Source organism: Callithrix jacchus, chromosome 13 (genome assembly GCF_049354715.1).
Source record: "Callithrix jacchus isolate 240 chromosome 13, calJac240_pri, whole genome shotgun sequence".
Lineage (NCBI taxonomy): Eukaryota > Metazoa > Chordata > Mammalia > Primates > Cebidae > Callithrix > Callithrix jacchus.
This window is the reverse complement of record NC_133514.1, coordinates 49,866,418-49,892,641: the sequence shown is the minus strand read 5'-3', so window position 1 is coordinate 49,892,641 and position 26,224 is coordinate 49,866,418. Positions and strand designations below refer to the sequence as shown.

At 40.4% G+C, this 26,224-nt stretch overlaps 1 protein-coding gene across 4 annotated transcripts in view; it reads right to left on the bottom strand.

The window, feature by feature from the left end:
* SPIRE1 (spire type actin nucleation factor 1) overlaps nt 1-26,224 on the bottom strand; it is a 214,844-nt gene that overhangs the window by 170,325 nt on the left and 18,295 nt on the right. For all 4 annotated transcript variants that reach the window (XM_008979444.4, XM_008979446.4, XM_035270512.3 and 1 more), the window contains exon 2: nt 21,813-21,847. In XM_008979444.4, coding sequence (XP_008977692.1) covers nt 21,813-21,847 — 35 coding nt within the window. The remainder of the gene's footprint in view (nt 1-21,812; nt 21,848-26,224) is intronic.

Below are 26,224 nucleotides of genomic sequence, written 5' to 3'. Positions count from 1 at the left end.
ACTATGAACTAATACAATCACTTACTTTAGTTCTTCAGATCATATTCTTTGCATTTTTACCTACTATTTTATAGTCTGTTTTATACTACAATTGTGACATGGTAAAAAGCCCCATCAAACTGCATACCTCAGCCATACCTCGGCTTTCTGTTGAAACTGCTCTCTATAACCCAAATGTGAATAATTAAGGACTGTGATCCCCACCCTACCCAGACAATGTGTAGACGAATGCTAACCTTAGCTTTTGTGAACCACTTAAGTAACAATTAGAATGTCAAATAGTCCTCTGGCCCTCGGAATGTCCAGAGCCCCCCTCACCCTCGTCTCGGCCCAGCAAGTGATTTAGCCCTCCAAATGACTGAAGCCTTTCATCCCCATCCCAGCTCCTCACCCCCACTCCCAAGGTGGTTTTACGGGTATAAAGAGGTCTTGTCACCCTTCTTTCTCTGCCACGGGTTGGAGAGACGTGAGTCCTCCGTGGTTGCCGGCAATAAACCCTGCAATTTGGCATACTTTTGTCTTCCACATACTCAATTCTATTCTATCCATTTGTTTCTAATAATGCAAAGTCTTCTGTTGCACAACATTTAGGTAGATTCCACCTTTCCTCTTATAAACAGTGCTGCAAACAAGTATCTTCTTGCTTCATTTTCCCACATATTCTTAGTTATTTTCTTTGGAAAAGCTCCCAGAAGTAAAATCACTAGATTAAACCCATGCTCTTAGATGTGTGGTATGTGTTACCCAATTGCTCTCTAAAAAGTTAACTCCAATCTCTACTCCAGCCTTTGCATATGAAAATACAGGTATTATCCTCTGGTAACTGAGTTCCTTTGTAACAAACTTTACATTTAGGTGATGGCAATAATAATAACAACAGTATCTGCCACTCCAGGAACTCTTGTTCTATCTATTCTCTAATCCTTACGACAACCCAAGGAACAGGTGCTAATATCCTCCGTTTACAAAGAAACTGAGGTTCCATAACGTAAAGAGTTACAAAGAAGCAAAATTGAGGATTACTAATAGAACTCCGAAGCAGCAGTCCTCAATCTTTTTGGCACCAGGGATGGGTTTCACAGAAGACAATTTTTCCACAACTGGAGGTGGGGTGTAGGTGAGGAAACTGTCCCATTTCAAATCATCAGACATTAGATTCTCATAAAGGGCACGAAGCCTGGATCCCTTGCATGCCAGTTCACAACGGGTTCACACTTCTATGAGAATCTAATGCCACTGTTGATCTGACAGAAGGCGGAGCTCAGGTGGTAATGCTCTCTCAACTGCCACTAACCTTCCTAACAGGCCGCAGACTTGTACTGGTCTGTGGCCCAGGGATCGCAGACCCCTGCTCTAAAGCACAAAAATGGTACACAATATTTTAAGGAAAATAGAGTGCTAAATAGAGTCTAAAGTGTGTGGTGTGCTAGAGAGCTCATATCAAGGACTATCAAGAGTCAAGCTGTCCAATATTCAGGAATCTCAAAAGCTGGTTGAGGAAACCTCTGACAGCCTGAAACTGGCAAGGTGGGAGTACTTATACCACAGAAATTCATGTTTGAGGCGTTTTTGAGAGCCTGTTTACCAGTACACTGCTGTGTGGATAAACCATACACTGGTTAAATCTAACTCTTCACTGACTCCCCACCTGCATTTGTATAGCTGAATGTGGCTAGAGTAAAACACAGAAAACCATACTGACTGATCTTACCATAAATTCATGACCCTGAATGTCATGGGTCATGACATAATGTGTGAGTAATTAATGCTATCCCCAAAACCAGGCATTTCCTTGGTCCACTCACCACTGTCCTAGGTGACTATAACTTCTCTTCTTCCCTCCTGAAACCGAACACTTCTCCCATCCTCTTTCTCAATGACCTTGCTTTCCATTTCACTGAGAAAACTGAAGTAACAGGAATCTTTTGACATACATACTGCCTTCCCTCCTGCCACTCTATGTGGACTACCCTCACCCTGTGCAAAGCCGAGTCCTCATTCCTTCACTTACACTCCATGTCGTATCCCCTCTCACTAAAGCAATGATTACTCTCCAGCAATTCTCTCCTCTCCATTCTGCATCAGTAATTTTCCCTTCTATACTGGGTCATTACTGGTGCAACAAACAAATATGTTATTTCCATCAGTTAAAAAAAAACAACTCTCTGGGGTCCCACTTTCCTCTCCAGCTACCCTCAAATTTCCTGCTCCCTGGGTTAGCCAGCCTCGGTGAAGGCCCCTAACGCCCTCCACTCTCTCGGTATTCAGGTTCTTATGTAGTCCCCTCCCACACTGTGTCCATGTGATCAACAGAATAGAGCAGAAGTAACAGAATGTAACTTCCCTAAGTGGTAGTTTCTCTCTATGTATCTTGGACCATCCTCTCTGAAAGAAGCTGGCTGCCTTGTTAGGAGGATACTTAAGCACTCTTAAGGAGAATAAGCCTGTGTAGTCAATGAGAAACTGAGCCTTGCCAACAGCCAGATGAAGTAAGCCATCTCAGAAGCGAGTCCTCCAGCCCAGGTCAAGCCTTCAGATGTCTGCAGCCCTGGTGAACATATTGACTAAAACCTCACAAAACACTGAGCCAGAATCACCCAGCTAAGCCACTCCTGAATTCCTGCCACAAAGAAACTGAAATAGTAAATCTTTGCTGTTTTAAGTCACTGTAAGTTTTAATTTGTTTTTGTTTCATTTTATAAGACAGGGTTTTGCTCTGTTGCCTAAGCTGGAGTGCAATGGCTCAAGTGAGTCCCAGGCTCAAGTGATTGTTCCCACCTCAGCCCCTGGAGTAGCTGAGAATATAGGTGTGCACCACCACACTCAGCTAATTTTTTTTTTTGTATTTTAGTAGACATGAGGTCTGGCCAGGCTGGTCTTAAACTCCTGAGCTCAAGTGATTCTCCTGCCTTGGCCTCCTCCTGGGATTACAGGCGTGAGCCACCATACCCAGCTTAATGTTATGTAGTAATAGATAGCTAACGTACCCACCCTTTAAAGAAAAATGCCTCAGTAACTTTTCTTTATTCACTATCTGTTGATTTCTCTCCTTTCTCTTTGAAACTCACTCCAATAAGGCTTGTGCCCTCACACTACCCAGCAACCTGCTTGTCAATAATCACTATGTTGTCAAACTCAATAATTAAGTCTTAGTTTTCCTCTTACTTGATCTATTATAATTAAGTCTTAGTTTTCCTCTTACTTGATCTATCAAGCAAGATTTCACACGGTTGATCACTTCTGCCTCCATGAAACACTTTACTTGGCTTCCTGGAGAAAACACAGAAAACTATACTAACTGATCTTGCCTGAAATTCATTTACATTCATGAGCCCTGTGGGTTTCCTTCTCGTTTGTGATCGCTCCTTCTTAGGCTTCTTTGCTGATTCCTCTATTTTGCCATCCTCTCAATGCTGGAGTGCGCCATGGCTTAGCCCTTAGCCCTTTCTTCTTTTCTATCTACCCTCATTCCTTTGGTGATTTCAACTAGTTTCATATTTATACAGTTGTACATGGCCCTTAAGGCCCTACACATCCTTACTAAACAAACTGTTGTCCCAGGATCAGTAACTTCAGTATCACCTGAGGGTTTGTTATCTCTGACCCAACTCAAGATCTACCAAATCAGAATCTAAATTTAACAAGAACTCTAGGAAATTTGTATGCACAATAAAGTTTGAGAAGCACTTCTTTTGTGATCTGCTACCCCATTTCTCCCCTGACCACATCTCCTAACTCACCTGCCTCTATCTTGAGCTGACCTCTTTGCCACTGCGGGAGCATGGCAGGTGCATGCCCACCTCCAGGCCTGCCAATACTGATCCCTCTGTCTGAAATGCTCTTCCCCAGATATCGCAATACTTGTTGCCTTAACTCCTTCAGGACCTTGTTAATCTATAACCACTTTGGGAGTTGTACTCCCACGGCCTTGTTAAAAATTGCAAATCCAGCACCATCACCACCACCATTATGCTCCCCATCACAGGGCTCTATTTTACTTTCCTTAGCATTCAGCACCTTTTAATGTAAGTTCACTTATTTATCCTACCTATTGTGTTTCCCTCCACTATATTACAAACACTTGAGGGCTGAGATTTTTATCTGTTGCATTCACTGATGTATCCTATATCCTAGATGAGAGCCTAGAAACAGCATGTGCGCAATAAACTTTTGGTTTTTAAAGTCTTGTCTTCAATTGCTTCTTCAAGGACTTAGTAACCAAGACTCTAAGGTGCCACTAAAATCTACTTTCTTCATTAGCAGAGTTAAAATCTTTCTCCCTGTGTCTACCTGGAATCTACTCCACATTTGTGAGAATATTCACCTACTCTGACTAGCCTTCAACCAGACCCCTGAACATGCTGCTCTAGACTCCCCACTAAGTCTCATAATTTTTTTAAGACAATTCAAGACCAAAACTTCTTCTCTTGTCCCTCCAAACTTCTCATTTCTTAAACAGTTCTATTCCTCCTTCTCCCTATTCTTTTAGCCAAATACACCTATAGAACACTTGACATGTGGCTTAGCCCAAACTGAGAAGTGCAGAAGCACAAAATACACACCAGATTTGAAACTTAATAAAAAAGAACATAAAATAGTTCATTAATAATTTTCATATCTGGCTTGGCACAGTGGATCACACCTGCAATCCCAGCACTTTGGAAGGCCAAGGCGGGGAGGATCACTTAAGGTCAGGAGTTCGAGACCAGCCTGGCCAACATGGTGAAAGGTCCTCTCTACTGAAAATACAAAAATTAGCTGGGTGAGGTGGCACGCACCTGTTATCCCAGCTACACGAGCATGAGAATTGCTTAAACCCAGGAGGTGGAGGTTACAGTAAGCCAAGATTGCACCACTGCACTCCAGCCTGGGCAACAAACTGAGACTCTGTCTCAAGAAAAACACAATAATAATTTTCATATCTGTTACATTTGATGTGATAGTGGCTTAGGTATATTGGGTTAGATAAAATATATTATGAGGCCAAGCATGGTGGCTCACAACCCTATTATCCCAATGCTTTGGGAAGCCAAGGTGGGAGGACTGCTTCAGGCCAAGAGTTCAAGACCAGCCAGGGCAACAAAGCAAGACCCTAAATACAAAAAAAATCAAAAAATTAGCAGGGTGTGTGTAGCACATGCCTGTAGACCCAGCTAGTTGGGAGGCTAAGGCAGGAGGACTGCTTGAGTCCAGAAGGTGGAGACTGCAGTGAGCTATGATCATATTATTGCACTCTAGCCTAGGCAACAGAGTAAGACCCCCAACTCTAAAAATAAATAAAAATTTCATTTTATATATATACACACACACATATAAGAAACAGGTGTGTGTGTGTGTGTGTGTGTATATATATATAATGAAAGTTGATTCCCCAACTCTAAAAATAGATAAGTAAAAATTTCATTATATATATATACATACACACATACAAGAAACAAGTGTGTGTATATATATATATATATATATATATATATATATATATAATGAAAGTTGATTTCACCTGTTTCTTATTTAATGTACCTACTAGAAAATTTCAAATTATCCAGGGTCCGCTGTATTTCTACCAGACAGTGCAGCTCTAGATCAGTTCCTAACAAAATGGCTCCTTCTTCCATAAAGGAAACTCTTTCCCTGGTTTTTATTTTAATAAGCAGGAGACTGGGAAAGAAGGGAAGGTAATGCAATATGTAATTAGAATAAGAAACTAGGCTAGGCACGGTAGCTAATGTCTGTAATCCCAGCACTCTGGGAGGCCGAGGTAGGTGGATCAACTGAGGTCAGAAGTTCGAGACCAGCCTAGCTAACATGGTGAAATCCTCAAGGGCATCAAAGAAGATAAAAGCAGTCCAGGTATGGTGGCTCATGCCTGTAATCCCAGCACTTTGGGCGGTCAAGGCGACAAAACATGAGGCCAGGAGTTCAAGACCAGCCTGGCCGACATGGTAAAACGCTGTCTCTACCAAAAATACAAAAAATTAGCTGAGCATGGCAGCTTGTACCTGTAGTCCCAGCAAGTCAGGAGGTATGAGAATTGCTTGAACCCCGGAGGCGGAGGTTGCAGTGTGCCGAGATCATGCCACTTCATTCCAGCCTGTGTGATAGAGCAAGACTCCAACTCCATTAAAAAAAAAAAAAAATCCAAAATTTTAAGATAATACTTTTCAAAGCCAAGATATTTGGTATATTTAAATGATATTTAAAATCACCCATAAAAATTTATCAAGCTATAACTTAATGATCTGTGAACTTTCTCAGTGTTCTATGCTTCAATAAAATGTTTAAAAATATGCTAATGCCAAATAAATTAATTGTAAACAAACCAAATTATTTTTGTGTTTTAAGAAAAAAAGAATTCTTGCTTTTACTTGCTTCCTAAAATGTTAAAGGAATAAAATAAGAGTCCCCTCTTTTCATTTCCTGCCTTTAGAAGTCAGAGTTCAGTTACAGATCATTTAAATACTACTCCTTCTCATAAGAATCTCCTTAGCAACCTTTTACAGCTTGTCATGAGTTGCAGAATTCTCTCAATCTTCTATTCTTCAAATGGCCTGCGTCCCCTCTAGAACAAAGTATTTTAAAACAGAAAACTTAAAAAGCTCTTTGTTTTTTTCCAGGAATAGAGGTATTAACAAGCTCTTTGAATAGAAATTTTAAGGCAGTCTCACAATCTCCTTCAATTCTTTTGCCAGCTCCTACCCTCTAAGCATTCTTCCCTCTTCCCTTCCCAAAGTAAAGTCACATCCTCTGTAAAAATAACAGTGGCCTCTTCCAAAGATTTCTGGTAGTCATTATTAAAGTTTGTTTGTGGTGTAGAATGGAGAAAATGAAAAGAAAGACCTGGGATCGGGTGAAGAGAGGAAAGGAAAAGGAAAAAGAAAGGCCATCAGCCTCCTGATCTTGGACTCCATCTGGAGTGGAGAATCTAGACATCAGCAGAAGTGGAAAAGCAAAGCACAAAGAGGAGAGAGGATGAAAGACAGGCCAAGATCCAGGGAAAGTGGGTGGTGTGGCCAGGCGCAGGGTGGTGAGGTTTTACGTGCAGATATGTGGAAGGTAGAAGGTTCTAGAGCAGACAAGAGATGAGGAAGTTGAAGAATTCTTAAAAGGGAATCTTGATAATTTTAAGTGTTGTTACAACCTATAAAATGGATCTACTAAGATCCTTTGAGAGATATTTTTGATTGCTATACTGTGCTTACTTATAGGCAGTGGTAATGGGAAGGTGGAGGCTTGCCTCATAATTGACCCAATGTTTGAATTCATAAACTACAAAAAGAGAGAAGAGCCAGGCAAGAGAGCAGTTTAATCAAACAAGCTCAGATTCTGTCATCTTATTCAGCAATGTAATACATTCATATGTTACATTTTATTAAGATTACTGATAAATCAACAATTCTTTGCATTCATTTTATTTCTTTTATTATTTTGTTTGGCAGTGGGGAACGGAGTCTCACTATGTCACCCAGGCTGGAGTGCAGTGGTGCAATCTCGGCTCACTGCAGCCTCCACCTCCTGTGGTCAAATGATTTCCCTGCCTCAGCCTCCCAAGTATCTGAGATTACAGGTATACAGTACAAGTATCTGAGATTACCCCCAGCTAATTTTTGTATTTTTAGTAGAGATGGGGTTTCACAATGTTGGCCAGGCTAGTCTCAAACTCCTGACCTCAAGGGATCCTCTGGTCTTGGCCTCCCAAAGTGCTGGAATTACAGGCATGAGCCCCCGTGTCTAGGTAGGTTTGTTTGTTTGTTTGTTTGTTTTGTTTTATGGAGACAGAATCTCACTCTGTCACCTAGGCTGGAGTGCACTGGTATGATCTCAGATCACTGCAACTTCTACCTCATGGGTTCAAGAGATTCTCCTGTCTCAGCCTCCCAAGTAGCTGTGATTAAATGTATCAACCACCATGCCCAGTTAATTTTTTTTTTTTTTTTTGGAGACAGAGTTTCGCTCTTTAGTCCAGGCTGAAGTGCAAGGACATGAACTTGGCTAATTGCAAACTCCACCCCCTGGGTTCAAATGATTATCCTGCCTCAGCCTCCCAAGTAGCTGAGATTATAGGTGCCTGCCACCACGCCTGGCTAATTTTTGTATTTTTAGTAGAGACATGGTTTCGCCATTTTGGCCAGGCTGATCTCAAACTCCTGACCTCAGGTGATCCGCCGCCTCAGCCTCCCAAAGTGCTAGGATTACAGGCATGAGCCATTGCACCTGGCTTCCAGGCTAATTTTTTTATTATTTTTAGTAGACACAGGGTTTTATCATGTTGGCCAGGCTGGTCTCAAACTCCTGACCTCGGCCTCCCAAAGTGAGCCACCATGGCTGGGATTACAGGCATGAGCCGCCACGGCTGGCCACTTTTTATTCATTTTATCATGGTAATACTCTAGCAAAATTGAAAATTTAGAGAACAGAACCATGTTACCTATGCTTAGTACAGGTCTATAAATAGCAGGTCCTCAACAAATGATGAAAAAAATTAATATTTTTTACTTGTAATTCCATCTTCTTTTCACAACTCTTCATTTTCCTAAGAACTCTTTCTATCCAGGAGAATTTTCCCCTAGATAACAGGTTCAAACTATAAAGTACTTATTAATTACCCACAGATGCCAAGGCCACAATCCATAAACTATCTCATAAACTTTCTGTTGCTGAAGAAAAATAAGCATTATGTCAAATGAAACCTCTAGAAATAAAAACAGGGAAGTTCAACAGCTAAAATCAGTCAACTAGTTTGAAAGCGATCTATACCTTTTAACCTTACATTCTAGAATGTTGCTCTTCCAAAGAGAAAATTATCCTAAGGGGAAACAAAAACAGCTCCAAATTCAGTTACAATGGGCCAAACCAAAAAGTTTGTTTCAACACACAAAAAAACCTGTACATTTCCACTTGGAATATAAATTGTATAAACATTCTCTTGTAAGACTCTTATTTAACATTCAAATATTTAAATATTCTCTCATAAAATACCTTTGAAATAAATTATTTAAACGGTTTGGGAGAATCTATTCCACCCTCCAGCTCTGAGACCCACAAAAAAATTTTTTAAAAATAAACAGCAAGAGGCTGGGAGCAGTGGCTCACGCCTGTAATCCCAGCACTCTGGGAGGCCGAGGAGGGTGGACCATGAGGTCAGGAGTTCTAGACCAGCCTGGTCAACATAGTGAAACCCATCTCTACTAAAACACAAAAATTAGCTGGGCATGATGGTGTGCGCCTGTAGTCCCAGCTACTTGGAAAGCTGAGGCAAGAGAATTATTTGAACTTGAGAGGCAGATGTTTGGTGAGCCGAGATTGATGCACTGCACTCCAGCCTAGGCAACAGAGCCAGACCCCGTCTCAAAAAAAAAAAAAGGCAAGAAAATGAAAAGGGATCCAAATTGGAAATGATGTAAAGCTATCTCTATTCACAGATAACATAATCTTGTAAAAAGAAAATCCAAAGGAATCTACTAAAAAACCATTAACATTAATAAATGAATTCAGCAAGGCAGCAGGATACATGATGAATAAACAAAAATCAGCTGAGTACAGTGGCTCACACCTATAATTCCAGCACTTCGGAAGGCAGAGACAGGAGGACACCTTGAGCCCTGGAGTGCAAGACCTACCTAGGCACCATAGCAAAATCCTGTTCTCGAAAAAGGGGGGAATTCCCCTTTTTTAGGAGTTAAAAAAGACCTAAATAAATAGGAAGATATCCCATGTTCAAAATGCAGTAATAACCAAAACCATTTATAGATTCAAGGCAATCCCTATGAGAATCCCAGCTGGTTTGTCAGAAGTTGAGCTAATTCTAAAATTTATATGACAATGCAAAGGACCCAGAAGAGCCAAAACAATCTTGAAAAAGAAGAACAAAGTTGGGGGACTCACACTTACCCATTTCAAAACCTATTAAAAAGCAATAGTACTCAAGAAAGCATGGCACTGGCACAACAGAATGGAACTACAAATAAACCCATACATCTATGATCAACTTATTTTCAACCACAGTCATAATATCATCCAAAAGGTAAAAAATATTTTCAAGAAATGGTGATGTGTCAACTAGATATCCACATGTAAAAGTATGAAGTTAGGCCCTTTCCTTACACCGTATACAAAAATTAACTGAAAATGGATCAAAGAGCTAAAACTAGAAAACTCTCAGATGAAAACAGGCATAAATATTTATGATCTTGAATTTGGCAATGGATTTTTAGATATGACACCAAAACCCACAAGCAACGAAATAAAAAATAGGTACGCTGGACTTGATTGAAATAAACTTTATGCTTCAAAGGACACCATCAAGAAACTGGAAAGAAAATCCACAGAACGGGAGAAAATATTTGTAAATCATATATCTAATAAGAAATTTTATCTACACTATATAAAAAGAAAACTCAATTTTAAAATGGGCAAAGGTCAAGTCTACAGTGAGCTGTGATCGTGCCACTGCACTCTAGCCTGATGACAAAGCCAGACCCTGTCTCTTAAAAGGGGGGTGGGAAAAAACTCTAGAAGAAAACCTAGGCAATACCATTCAGGACATAGGCATGGGCCAAGACTTCACGACTAAAATGCCAAAAACAATGGCAACAAAAGCCAAAATAGACAAATGGGATCTAATTAAACTTAAGAGCTTCTCTGCACAGCAAAAGAAACTATCATTAGAGTGAAGAGGCAACCAACAGAATGAGAAAAAAATGTCTGCAATCTACCCATCTGACAAAGGGCTAATAACCAGAATCTATAAAGAACTTAAATGAATTTATAAGAAAAAAACAACCCCAACAAAAAGTGGGCGAAGGATATAAACAGACACTTCTCAAAAGAAGACATGTATGCAGCCAACAAACATATGAAAAAAAGCTCATCATCACTGGTCATTAGAGAAATGCAAATCAAAACCACATTGAGATACCATCTCATGCCAGTTACAATGGCGATCATTAAAAAATCAGGAGACAACAGATGCTGAAGAAGACGTGGAGAAATAGGAATGCTTTTACATTGTTGGTGGGAGTGTAAATTAGTTCAACCATTGTGGAAGACGGTGTGGGGATCTCTCAAGGATGCAGAACTAGAAATATCATTTGACGCAGGAATCCCATTACTGGTAATGTACCCAAAGGATTATAAAACATTCAGTTATAAAGACACAAGCACACGTATGTTTATTGCAGCACTGTTTTCAATAGCAAAGACTTGGAACCAACTCAAATGCCCATCAGTGATAGACTAGATAAAGAAAATGTGGCACATGTACACCGCAGAATAGTATGCAGCCATAAAAAAGGATGAGTTCATGTCCTTTGCAGGGACATGGATGAAGCTGGAAACCATCATTCTCAGCAAACTAACACAAGAACAGAAAACCAAACACTGCATGTTCTCACTCATAAACAGGTATTGAATGGAGAACACATGGACACAGGGAGGGGAATATCACACACCGGGGCCTGCTGTGGGGTGGGAGGGCAAGGGGATCGGTAGCAGGGGATGGGGGCATTGGGGAGGGATAACATTAGGAGAAATATCTAATGTCAATGACAGGGGGATGAATGCAGCAAACCACCATGGCACATGTGTATCTATGTAACAAACCTGCAAGTTCTGCACATGTACCCCAGAACTTAAAGTATAATAAAATAAATGAACAAATAAATAATTTTCTTAAAGCAGGGGGGGAGGCAAATGATCTGAATAGTCATTTTTACAATGATCAAAAGCACATGAAAATATGATCAACATCATTAGTCACCTGGAAGATGTAAATCAAAACCACATGAAATATCACTTCACATGCACTAAGATGACCAAAATCAAGAAGTCAGATAACAGGTGTTGGCAAGGATGTGGAAAAATAAGAACACTTATACACTGAAATGTCAAAAGATAGAGTTATTTTGGGAAACAGTTTGGAAGCTCTCAAAAATTTAAAATATAGAGTTTTAAAAAGTTAAAACATTACTCATAATAGTCAAAGGGCAGAAACAACTCAAATGTCCCTCAACTGATAAATGGGTAACAAAATATGGTATATGCATACTGTGGAATATTTGGCAATACAAAGGAATAAAGTACTCATACATGCTATGACATGGATGCACCCTGAACATTATGCTAAATGAAAGAAGCCAGTCCTCAAAGACCGCATGAGTCCATGTATATGCAATGTCCAGAATAGGCAAAACTACACATACAGGAAGTAGATTAGTGATTGCTAGGGCTACGAGATGATAGCTAAAAGGTACCACATTTCTTTTTAAGGTGACAGAATGTCCTAAAATTGTGGTAATGGCTACATAACTCCGAATATCTCAAAAAACACTCACCTAGATAAGTGGGTAACCTGTATGGTTTGTGAATTATATCCTGAAAAATTTATTTTCTAAAAATTAAGAAGCACCATAATCAAAAAATTAGGTAATGATCATGAAACTAAGTAAATTATCTCATTTTGCTGATAATGGGGTTTTTTTGTTTGTTTGTTTTGAGATAAAGTCTCCATCTGTCACCAGGCTGGAGTACAGTGGCTTGATCTTGGCTCACTGCAACCTCCACCTCCCAGGTTCAAGCGATTCTCCTGTCTCAGCCTCCCAAGTAGCTGGAACTACAGGCGCGCACCACGATGCCCAGCTCATTTTTGTATTTTTAATAGAAACGGGGTTTCACCATGTTGGCCAGGATGGTCCCAATCTCCTGACCTCGTGATCTGCCCGCCTTGGCCTCCCAAAGTGCTGGGATTACAAATCATGAGCCAGTGTGCCCGGCCAATGGGTTGTTTTCTAAAAACTGTATTTTAATATCTGCTAAATAAGTAAAATCCCCACCAAATTGAGAGATGTCAAGACACCATACTGAAATGCAGAAGCTCAACTAGCCTCAACCTAAATGACTCATCCATCTCTACTCCCTAATCCCCAGATCTATCATACCGACTTCTCTCCATATCACAGGCCAGGTACTCCATCCATCATCAGGCATTTCTGCTCCTATGCTTATCATGTGTCAGTTGGGTTTGTTCCCAAACCTATTTCTACAACTGCACCATTACTATTATAATATCAATTAATTAAACAATGTATAAACTGATGAAATAAGTGTATAAAATACATCTGTGTAGTATGAGAAATACAAAGAATGTAAGCAAACAGCAGATGAACAATGAATATCAACAGAATAACGACCATAGGAAATAGAGGAAAATTTCCAACAGAAATGTTTCTTACCTTGAAGGGAAAATGAAGCTACATCCAATCGTTAACATGACCTGTAATACTTGGCTCTTCCCTCTATTTCCTTTAACTCTCCCTCCTTCTCTATGCTTCAGACATCTTTGTGTTCTGTCAGTTTCAAAAACAGCTAGTTCTTTCAGAATCTTCACTATGGTGTCCTTCTTCCTGGAAAGTTCCACCATATATACCTAAATCCTTTCCCTCAGCCTGGCTAACTCCTTTAAGCAAGTCTGCTTTTTAATGCAAAGATGCATGTAACCCTAAGAGTGTAACACAGCAGATGCTCAATTAATGTGTCAATATCGTTAAGTACCTAAGGGAAGAGATGTCTAGAAGAATAAACAGCCACTATCATTAGGTAGTAGGGAATGAAGTGATTTTTACATTCGCTGAAAACATAAATAAAAATCTGGCCCCTTCCCACACAGATCCCATCAGCATTGTATCATGTGTGCTGAAAAATACTGGTTTTATTTTATTTAAATTATCTTAAGTTCTCATTATGGCAGACTGATAGGACCCTCCGATAAGGCAAATTTTTTTTTTTTTTTTTTGGAGACTGAGTCTTGCTCTGTCGCCCAGGCTGTAGTGCAGAGGCACGATCTCGACTCTCGGCATCCTCCACCACCGGTTCAAGTGATTCCCCTGCCTCAGTCTCCTGAGCAGCTGGGACTACAGGCACAAGCCACCACACCCAGCTAATTTTTTTGTATTTTTAGTAGAGACGGGGTTTCACCATGTTGGCCAGGATGGTCTCGAGCTCCTAACCTCGCGATCCACCTGCCTCGGCCTCCCAAAGTGCTGGGATTACAGGCGTGAGCCACCTCGCCTAGGCTGTGTTTTTTTTTTAAGACGGAGTTTCACTCTTGTCACCTAGGTTGGAGTGCAGTGGCATGATCTCAGCTCACTGCAACCTCCACCTCCCAGGTTCAAGCAATTCTCCTGTCTCGGCCTCCCCAGTAGCTGGGATTACAGGCACCTGCCAACATGCTCAGATAATTTTTTGTACTTTTAGTAAAGACAGGGTTTCACCATGTTGGCCAGGCTGGTCTCAAACTCCTGACCTCAAGTGATCCGCATGCCTCAGCTTCCCAAAGTGCTAGGATTACAGGTGCGAGCCACTACACTCGAACTTTTGTTTCTTTTTCTTTTCTTTTTTGAGACAGAGTCTTGCTCTTTCATGCAGGCTGGAGTGCAATGGCTCAATCTCGACTCACTGCAACCTCCGCCATAAGGGTTCAAGGGATTCTCCTGCCTCAGCCTCCCAAGTAGCTGGAATTACAGGTATGCATCACCACGCCCAGCTAATTTTGTATTTTTAGTAGAGACAAAGTTTTGCCCCGTTGGTCAGGCTGGTCTTGAACTCCTGACCTAATGTGATCTGCCCAACTTGGCCTCCCAAAGTGCTGGAATTACAGGCATGAGCCACCATGAGAGCCTGATGAGGCAAATTATTAAGAAAACATTCTACATGCTTTATTATAAGGTACTGGGAGGCGTTTAAGTTACCTATATAATAAATACAGTAAACTCCTTCAAAACCAGGGTGGCCAATATGGTAAAACCCTGTCTCTACTAAAAATACAAAAATTAGCCAGGCATGGTGGAGGGCGCCTATAATCCCAACTACTTGGGAGGCTGAGACAGAAGAATCGCTTAAACCTGGGAGGCAGAGGTTGCAGTGAGCCAAGATTGAGCCACTGCACTTCAGCCTGGGCAACAAAGAACAAAACTCCATCTCAAAAAAAAAAAAAGAAAGAAAAAAGAATAATTATAAAATGTTTATTCCCAGATAATTTGAGTTACTGTGAAATCCTTTCCCAGACTATCATTTGTCTTCAGATACAGTAAAAAGTATACAGAGGAACACTACTTGTATAAATTATGTATCCCATAGTCAAATCATGTCCCCTGACATAGACATCTATGAATGTAACCCAGAAAGGCCATTTTAGCAATAAATGCTATCTGGGTCAGGGCGGGGGAAGGATGACTGAATTTCAAATGCGCCAAGTAACTGTCATAATGCCCTAGTATATGTCTAATACACGAAATCTAAGTGAAGAGTATCTACTTACCACACTACAATTATCACTCTGCCAAAACCTCTATTAAAATTGACACTTGGAAGTAGCAACACACATACAGACACAATTTCCTCTGAGGGCACACAAACTGACTTCCACACAATGTATCAGCCATGGGAATCCAGGTGTGTTTGGGATTTTTAATCCAAAAAGATAGAAAGTAGAATGCAAGCATTCCTAACCATTCCGCTTAGACTGCTGACCAAGGAGAAAATGTTGTTGTTACCAGCAATTACTGGAGTTTATTCTTCAGTCCTCTTAGGCAATACATTTCATCATTTTAACTTTCTGTCATACAATTCAATTTGCAAAACCATAAAGCATAATATCAGACAGAGCCATATGCTAAAAGAGCAGATTCAATAATTGCCTTGTTATTTCTACAAGATATTCCAAGATTTAATTAGTTTGGTATCAAATAGTATTTCCTGGTCACATAAAAGAGCCTCACTTAAAAAAAAAAAAAGCCTAATTTATGCAGCTAAAGTTGTGCACACATGCAAATATTTTCAGGTGTGTACAACTACTACTTTCTTCTTTCAGGTTAGATTTTTTTAGTTACTTTTGAAATTCAGGGCTACCCATTGTCAATTAAATGGCAATAAAGAGCCAGACACCATGGCTCATGCCTGTCATCCCAGCACATTGGGAGGCCAAGGCAGGTGGATCATCTGAGGTCAGGGGTTCAAGACCAGCCTGGCCAACATGGCGAAACCCCATCTCTACTAAGAATACAAAAATTAGCTGGGCATGGTGGCAGGTGCCTACAATCCCAGCTACTCAGGAGTCTGAGACAGGAGAATCACTTGAACCAGGGAGGTGGAGGTTGCAGTTAGCTGAGATCACACCATTGCACTCCAGCATGGACAACAGAGCAAGACTCCATCCCCCCACCCACCACCAATAAATTTGAAAAAAAAAAAAAGAGGCAATACACATCTAACTGTCAACTAAATGAGCCAGAGGGTGGGATCAATTATGGGTAGTGGGCTGATTTAGCTAAAGACAAAAAAAAAAAAACACATTTTAAAATGTTATACTCTGCATAAAGCAGCAAACCCCATGTATTGCCTTTAGGAGTTTATTTTAGGATGCTCAGAAAACATTAAAAATTTATATAGTCCTGTTGGGGTTAAAAACTGTACCTAACCAGAATGAAGTCCAAGTTACTAACTCTGAGGCATTTTTTGGCTTGTCTCAAGATCTCTGAGTCCCTTAAAGCAGATTTAACTTCCCAGGAGGTTCAACTATATAGAACAATTCTTGGATCATTTTAAGTAATTTGGAATCAGACTACTTCACAGGTTCCTACAGCACAGACCCTGTTGTCACCTAATCTAAGAGGACGAAGGTTCATGGACTGCATTTATGCTTTTGCCCAGGTTATATCTAATAGGACTACATGCCTTGGCTACGAAATGCCAAGAACTGAAGTAGCAGCAGTTAAGAGGCATATAAGGGCCAGGCATGGTGGCTGATACCTGTAATCCCAGCACTTTGGGAGCCCGAGGCAGGCAGATCATGAGGTCAGGATTTCAAGACCAACCTGGCCAACATGGTGAAACCTCGCCTCAACTAAAACAACAAAAATTAGCTGGACATGGTGGTGCATGCCTGTAATCGTAGCTACTCAGGACGCTGAGGCAGGAGAATTGCTTGAAACCAGGAGGCAGAGGTTGCAGTGAGCTGAGATCGCAGCACTGCACTCCAGCCTGAGCAACAAAGTGAGACTCAATCTCAAAAAAAAAAAAAAAAGAAAGAGGCATGTAAGGAGATACAAAGCCATCTCATTGTTCCAAACGAGGCACTAAATTAACGATCGGCAATATGTAGGTTCCTTACACTGAAGATATAGGCTGAATAAAGAAAAGACAAATATATGAAAAGTAAAGAGAGAAGTGGTTCTGCAACTTTCTGGCTATGTCAGCTTGGGTAAATTACTTAGCCTCTCTATACTTAGTTCTCGTCTCTAAAATGCAAATAATAGGGTCTAGTTCATAGATTTGTTGTGATGATTAATATCTATAACAGTACCTAGCATATAGTAAGCTGTAAAATATTTCTTAAAGATACATGTGAGAATGAAACACAGAATAGGTACTTATGCCCAGTATATGTGAGTTTTATTTCTAAAATGTGAACATGTGTCTTTTTGATAGTTTCCCTCACTAAAGCTTAAATGATTCTATGGTACAATTTTTACAAACCAGTTCTATCAAGAATAAAGTAATAATAGAAGTTCATTTGGCTTTATATAATACTTAAACCTATTCCACTTAAAATACAGTTAATCCACCAAGGGAATAGGATTGTTCTAGTTATTCATTTAACCTTCTTTCCTGCTAAAGAGAAAGGGCCTCTGAGTGCTGCATAATTAGTGGTGGTTAATAGAAGACAAGAATGTGATGAAATTTGGAAAGCTGAAAAACAATGTAAAAGCCTCAGTTAAAACACATGAAATTCAAATCAGTTCTGTTTTAGTATTTTCAAATATTTAGCATTTTCTTCCAAAGTAAGATTATAATCCACAAAACTATTTAAACAATGGCAGTAGGAAAATTTGTAAAATTGGAAAAAAAGCTACCATTAAATCTAGATCTGAATTGCTTCCTTGACAGGCAAGTGCCCACAAGTAAAAGTTAGTCATTCATTTATAAATTAGTAGTCTAAGCTGTGAGCCACTACTGGGAAGGGAAAAATGTAGGACATGCTGTTTAAATTACATGTCCTTCTCAAAACTGTAAGGACAACATACAGATCAGTGGCTGCCAGGGGCTGGGAGGAGGGGAAGGGCTAACTACAAACTGGCATGGGGGAAGTTACGGAAGTGACAAAACTTGATTATGGGGATAGTTAACAACAAAATATGTTTGTCAAAACTCACTCCAGCCTGGGTAACAAGAGCGAAACTCCATCTCAAAAAAAAAAAACAAGGACTTCCTTCTTGCTCCCAGAAAACCTTACACTTCCCAACCATGAATGACACATAATATGATGCACGTATTAAGCTAGGCTTGATGCTAAATAAATTGTAAATAATTTTTGCGGCCGGACACCTGTGGCTCATGCCTGTAATGCCAGCACTTTGGAGGCTGAGGCAGTCAGATTACCTGAGGTCAGGAGTTCGAGACCAACCTAGCCAACATGGCAAAACCCCATCTCTACTAAAAATACAGAAGTTAGCTGGGCGTGGTGGCTAAAGCCTGCAATCTCAGCTACTTGGGGGGCTAAGGCAGGAGAATCAATTGAACCCAGGAGGTGGAGGCTGTAGTGAACCGAGATCATGTAACTGCACTCCAACCTGGGCAACAGAGTGAGACTCTGTCTCAAAAAATAATAATTTTTGCAACCATCACTCTTAATGGAGAATCTGAGACAGAGAAGTGAGAAGGAAAAGGAGGCACCACAAGCTAAGCCTGGGCACAAAGGCCACCCAACAGAGCTTCTCTGAATTCTGAAAGGCTGAACAGGCTGCCCCGGAATACCAGTCAGCCTTATCCTTGAGGCAGCTACTACACAGTTCTTAGTCTGGACTTAACGCAGGCAAGAGTTCAATGAGGGGTTTACAGAGGGAACGGGGATCCCTCTTTGCTCAATAGAAAAATAATTTAAGAGCCAAGAGAGGCTCTAGCAATCCCCTCTGTGATCCAGGGTAAGCTCAGACTCAGAAATCAGCCTGCCTTCTTGCTGACAAAAAGAGGCTTAAACCCATATGGAAAGCATGCCTGGGCTTCCTACTGCCTACCCCAGGACTCTAGTTTCCTCCTACCTCCTGATTCTGTTTCTCAGGAAGAAGTACCTCTGCCATCTGTGCACCCATACCACAGCTCTCAAACCTTTAAATTTAGGTTTTAGAACCTCTTTACACACTAAAAAATTAGATGAGCCCAAAAAGCTTTTGTTTATATGGGCTATAATCTATCAACATTTACTATATTACAAATTAAAACCAATAAATGTTTAAAATATGTATTAATTCATTTAAGCCCAGTAAATGTTAATAACATCTTATAAAGGAAAAAAAAACTACATTAAAAAAACTGAGGCCAGGCGAGATGGCTCACACCTGTAATCCCAGCACTTTGGGAGGCCGAGCAGGGCAGATCACGAGGTCAGGAGTTTGAGACCAGCCTGGCCAACACTGAGACCAGCCTGGCCAACAGTAGAGAGTGAAACCCCATCTCTACCAAAAATACAAAAATTAGCCGGATGTGGTAGCACGGGCCTGTAATCCCAGCTACTCAAGAGGCTGAGACAGGAGAACTGCTTGAACCTGGGAGGACGAGGTTGCAGTGCACCGAGACTACGTCACTGCACTCCAGCCTGGGCAACAGAGCGAGACTCCGTCTCAGAAAATAAAAAGTGAGAAGGGTTAAATTGTTTTACATTTTACAAAACCCTTTAATGTCAGGCCCAAAGATAGACAGCCAGAGGCTGGGCAGGGTGTCTCACACCTGTAATCCCAACACTTTTGGAGGCCAAGGCATATGGATTGCTTGAGCTCAGGAGTTGGAGGCCAGCCTGGGCAACAAGGCAAAACCCCATCTCTATATATAAAAACAAAAATTAAAATTAAAAAAATAGCCAGGCATGGTGGCATGCACCTGTAGCCCCAGCTATTCAAGGGGCTGAGGTGGGAGGATGACTTGAACCCAGGAAGTTGTGGCTACAGTGAGCCATTACCATGCCATTGCACTTGAGCCTGAGTGACAGAGCAAGACCCTACCTCCAAAAAAAAAAAAAAAAAACGGCTGGATTTCATCTGCTTCTGCAGTCATTCTGACAAGTCTTCCTCACACCTCCAAAACAGTCTCCAAAAACTCCATGGTATGCTCTTAAGAAAATGAAAGTATAAAGGCCATAGTGAATGAAACCCCATCTCTACTAAAAATACAAAACTAGCCTGGCATGGTGACAGGCACCTGTAGTCCCTGCTATTCAGGTGGCTAAGGCAGGAGAATCACTTGAATCTGGGAGGCGGAGGTTGCAGTGAGCCAAGATTGTGCCACTGCACTCCAGCCTGGGAGACAGAGTAAGGCTCTGTCTCAGAAAAAAAAAAAAGAAAGAAAATACAAAAATGAATGCAAAAAGGGATAAGTTATTTTCGTTTCTCTATTGTACAATATAATCCCTTAGGAAGCCTGCATTTCATTTAAAACAACAGTTACAATTTACTAAAACCTACATCAATATGTAGATACATTATAAAATTTTAAATACAACTTCTTAAATCCTTTATTCAGGCATTGCCATAAACAAAATACCTAACACCCCCAATCCAAAGATGATGAAACTGCTACTGAAAAGACCACCACACATATATGCTGCCCTCGTATTTCAGTATTATGCTTGAAATCCCTGCAACAAACACACAGAAACCCCTTAAATTTCATAATCAGAAATTTGAATAAAATTATGAAAAAATAATAAACCTACTTGTATAAATAAAAAGCACTGAATTTATTTACTAATCTTACTAAAACACTGTTTCCAAGTCCCTAATTTTTCCTAAATTAAGGTAGCTCCAATGGAGTCTAACACATTTAAATGCTGTATTTATTATGTGACACACTGTACTGAATTATGAAAAAAAAACTGAAATTACTAAGGGCTCTGGATGTTACCTAACTCAATTCCGCAAATAGTAATACGGTTAAATTTTAAAATGATAATTAAGCTCTTCTTGATAACACACCCTGACATTATTAAAATATGGAGAAGGCAACTAATTTTTCTTCACATTTTACTCTTCCTAAATCTAGAAAACATACACCTGCTCTCAAAACATCTTATCAGGGCCAGGTATGGTGACTCACACCTATAAGCCCAGCACTTTGGGAGGCCGAGGCGGGTGGATCAACCTGAGGTCGGGAGTTTGAGACCAGCCTGGCCGACAACGGTGAAACCCCATCTCTACTAAAAATACAAAAATTAGCTGGGCACGGTGGTGGGTGTCTGTAATCCCAGCTACTCAGGAGGCTGAGGTGAGAGAATCACTTGAACCCAGGAGGAAGAGGTTGCAATGAGCCAAGATTGCACCATTGCACTACAGCCTGGGTGCCAAAAGCAAAACTCCATCTCAAAAAAAAAACAGCTGGGCACGGTGGCTCACGCCTGTAATCCCAACACTTGGGGAGGCCAAGGTGGGTGGATCATAAGGTCAAAAGTTTGAGAACAGCCTGGCCAACACAGCGAAACTCCATCTCTACTAAAAAAAACAAAAACTAACCAGGCATAGTGGCACACACCTGTAGTCCCAGCTACTTGAGAGGCTGAGGCAGGAGAACTGTTTAAACCCAGGCAGCGGAGGTTACAGTGAGCCAAGACTGCACCACTGCACTCCAGCCTGGGCAACAGAGTGAGACTCTATCTCAAAAAAAAAAAAATCTTATCAGAAGACCAAGAACCTGTAGTGAGATAGTTCGGTCCTTAGGTTAGTCTAAACAGGATTACAGAGCTGCTTTACTAAGAAATATTTGAGTATTTCACTTACCTCTGTTTCTGTACATTGTGAATATCCCAATTTACCTGTAATAAAAATGAAAAGCATTACTTTCAAAGAATTTCAGCTTTTTAAAATCATTGATAAAAATATTTGAGCTTCTCTATGACTTTATTACGTCTATGAAAATATCTATGCAAAAAAAAGATGCTAGAATGACTAAATATCCTTGAAGGTCCTACTTAGAGATTTAAGTTTAAATAGGGCCACTAAAAATTAACGAAGAAAAAGTGAGAAAAAAAATGCTTAATTGTAATAAGATCTAACATATATATACATATTTAATAGATATATATAAATCAATCAAATAAAAATGTTTAAAAGTCTTGCTTTCTTTTAAAAACACCTTAAAATACTTTAAAGGTATTTTAAACATACCTTAGGGAATCTTAAGACTCCTAGGCTTTTCTCCAAATATGCTTTCAGTTTAAAGAAACAGTGATCATCTCAATGAAAGGAAAAATGTTTCAACTCATATTTTCTTTAATATATGATAGCTGTTTTCTTTAATATATGATGAGGCAAAACCATATAATTAATTTAGTAATTTTTCCAACAGAGACTCACCTAAAGAATAACTAGAACTGAACAATATTTGGCTGCACCAATATTAGTATTTTTCTCCATCACAGATACATAATACCAAAGAACATGAACAATTACATATTTCTGTCAATGTGGCTAAAACATACTTTTTAAGCAAAAACAGCTATTTTAAAGAATCACTTATTAAATAGTTTTAACAAAAGGAATGAGTAAATGATTATACTGGGTGCCAGAAAAGTGGTTCTGTTTTGAGATGGAGTCTCACTCCGTTGCCCAGCCTGGAGTGCAATGGTGTGATTTTGGCTCCCTGCAATCTACCCGACCCGGGTTCAAGCGATTCTCCCACCTCAGCCTCCTGAATAGCTGGGACTACAGGCACACACCACCACACCCAGCTAATTTCTGTATTTTTAGTACCGATAGGGTTTTGCCATGTTGGCCAGGCTGGTCTCGAATTTCTGACCTCAAGTCATCTGCCTGCCTCGGCCTCCCAAAGTGCTGGTATTACAGGAGTGAGCCACCATGCCCAGCCAGTACTAGAAAATTTAATTTCCCCAGACTACACTTAGATTTCACTGACCTAAATTTAAATACACATTTAGCTCTATACCTTTCCCTCCACCCAATACTATCATCCCACTTCTTCCTCTCCCTGGCATTTACCCTCACGCCTAGCCCAACAGTGGCTATTCTATCAGCCTTATTTTTTTAATGCTTAACTAGAAGTTGCACACCTTAGAATCGATTATGACAACACAAAAGAAAAATCACAAATAATAGCTTTTGTATGCCTCCCAATTCTTAAAATAAAAAAATTAAGTTGAAAACCACAATTTAGCCGGGCGCAGTGGCTCAAGCCTGTAATCCCAGCACTTTGGGAAGCTGAGGCGGGTGGATCACGAGGTCAAGAAATCAAGACCATCCTGGTCAACATGGTGAAACCCCATCTCAACTAAAAATACAAAAAAATTAGCTGGGCATGGTGGCGTGTGCCTGTAATCCCAGTTACTCAGGAGGCTGAGGCAGGAGAATTGCCTGAACCCAGGAGACAGAGGTTGCGGTGAGCCGAGATCGCGCCACTGCACCGGCACTCCAGCCTGGGTAACAAGAGCGAAACTCCGTCTCAAAAAAAAAAAAAAAGAAAACCACAATTTCTTACTTGAAATGAGTTGGTTGAAAAAACCAAAAATGAAAAAATAAAAGAAGACAACCACAACTCCTCATCTCTTAATGATTCTAATGAAAAACACTGGCTGAAATTGAGACCAGAAAATAAGAGACTTAGGTTCTATAAATTAAATTAAAAATTATATATAAGCAATAAACACTATGTGAACATATATATAAAATGAGCTTGGGCCGGGCGCGGTGGCTCAAGCCTGTAATCCCAGCACTTTGGGAGGCCGAGGCGGGTGGATCACGAGGTCAAGAGATCGAGACCATCCTGGTCAACATGGTGAAACCCCGTCTCTACTAAAACTACAAAAAAATTAGCTAGGCGTGGTGGCGCGCGCCTGTAATCCCAGCTACTCGGGAGGCTGAGGCAGGAGAATTACCTGAACCCAGGAGGCGGAGGTAGCAGTGAGCCGAGGTTGCCCCATTGCACTCCAGCCTGGGTAAGGAGAGCGAAACTCCTTCTCAAAAAAAAATGAGCTTACTATCTAAGGGTTATATAATAGTATTTGATAAGTATACACTGTTATTTTACTTATATATTATTTGTTATATAAAATTGTATATTCAATAATGATTTATAACATATATTTTATTTATTTATTCGTATGATTGTTTGCTCAGGCCATTAATGCTTTTGGTAGTTAAGCATACTTAACTCCCACAAAACTGGTAATTAGTTTGACTCAGGAAAGAACTACTGGACAGAAACAGCTAAGGAAAGGTATAGACTGCCTTTCTGCAAACATGTACTCTGCATGGTGGGGAAGAGAGAGAGGGAGGAAGCAAGGAGCGAGCACGCAGGCAAACTGTCAGAGAGTAGCCTCTCTGAGTTAACATCTTCAGTAGGATATATTCCAAAGATAAAGAGAATTACAAAGAAATCTATAAATTTTTGTAGTATGTTTCTTGTTGATAGTATTGTTGATGAAAATTCTGAAACTATTTTAATGTATTACAGCACTGAGCAAATGAGTAAGTACACTGATATTGCTGGGAGTCATGACTTAAACTGTGAGAGAAGGAATACACAAATCTGAGAAGAAAAAGAGCCCTGTGGTAGTGAACTTTAACTAAAGATATCACACAACTTCAAAACATTTCCTGTCTCTGCCCATCACAAGTGGGAGAAGCCCATGGGGAACGGCAAGCCTATTCCCCCTCAACAGAATCAGGATTCCTTGGGAAACTGGCTGACTCCAGGGCTAGGACAGGAAAATTACAAGAGAAGCCTAGAACATCTTCTAGTATAAGAAAACAATGAAGTACTTAAAAAGAATTATAGAGGGGTGTCAAAAGGGCACAGGAGTCTATAAAATAAGATTTTTTTAATGCCCTGCATTATAAAACTGAAGATTCTGTAAAAGTACTAAAAATTTTTGTGAGAATGCAAGAGCTCTTGATCATTCAATTTGAACTGGTAATTCACAGTAATATGAAAGGCTGTAAGTACAAAGTATTTAACCACCTACACAGCTCTGCCATCCAAATTCCTGCCCAAAAGCTAACTAAGGAATCCAAAAATCCCAATCACATGACATCAGAGCTTAAAAGAATCTTAGAAATGATCTTGCCCAATACATTCATTTTATAGATAAGTAATCTGGCTGGGTGCGGTGTCTTGCACCTGTAATCTCACCAATTTGGGAGGACTGTTTGAGCTCAGGAGTTTGAGACCAGCCTGGGTAACACAGTGAGACCCAGTTTCTATCAAAAATAAAAAATTAGCCAGGTATGATGGCACAAATTTATAGTCCCAGCTACTCAGGAAACTGAGGAAGAAGGATCACTTGAGCCCAGGAGGTCCAGGCTGTAGTGAGCTGTGATAGTGCCACTGCACTCCAGACTGGGTGACAGAATGAGGCCTTGCCTCAGATACCATTAATTAATTAAAAACAGATGAGTAATCTAAAAGCCTGAGGAGTCAAATGTCTCACACATAATGACACAGAGTTGGCAACAGAATAAAGAGCACACTCTAAGGCTCCTGATTCCTCATGTGTGTTTGGTGGGGTTTTCTTATTCTAAGACTCTTAGTATAGTTCGGTTCTGTGTCCCCACCCAAATCTGTGTTCAACTGTAATTCCCAATGTTGGAGGTGGGGCCTGGTGGGAAGTGATTAGATCATGGGATGGTTTTAATGGTTTAGCACCATCCCCCTAGTGCTGTCCTGTGATAGTGAGTTCTTGTGAGATCTGGTTGTTTCAAAGTGTGCAGCACTTCCTCCTGCTCCAGCCATGCAAGAGGTGCTAGCTTCCCCCCCACCCTTCCCCATGATTCTAAGTTTCCTAAGGCCTCCCCAGCAATGCTTCTTGTACAACCTGCAGAACAGTGAGCCAATTAAACCTCTTTACTTTATAAATTATCCAGTCTCAGGTAGTTCTTTATAGCAATGTAAGAACGGACTAACACACCTCCTCTCCCACTTCCAGCAGCTGTTGGGATTGAGGGGGACTGCAAGGTACTGTCCAAGCTAATACCGTTTCTACTGCTTCTAAAGAATGGGGAAATGCATTCCTCAATTTAATAAAACCTTCTTCAATTGGAAACTACCAGTATAGCATCAAGGGATTTTAAACTTAACAATTTTTGAGTCTATGTTCACCTCTATTTTACCGCACCAGACCTAAGGAATGAATCCCTCTGAAACCCGCAAATCCTATGACTCCACTCAGAATTTTTTT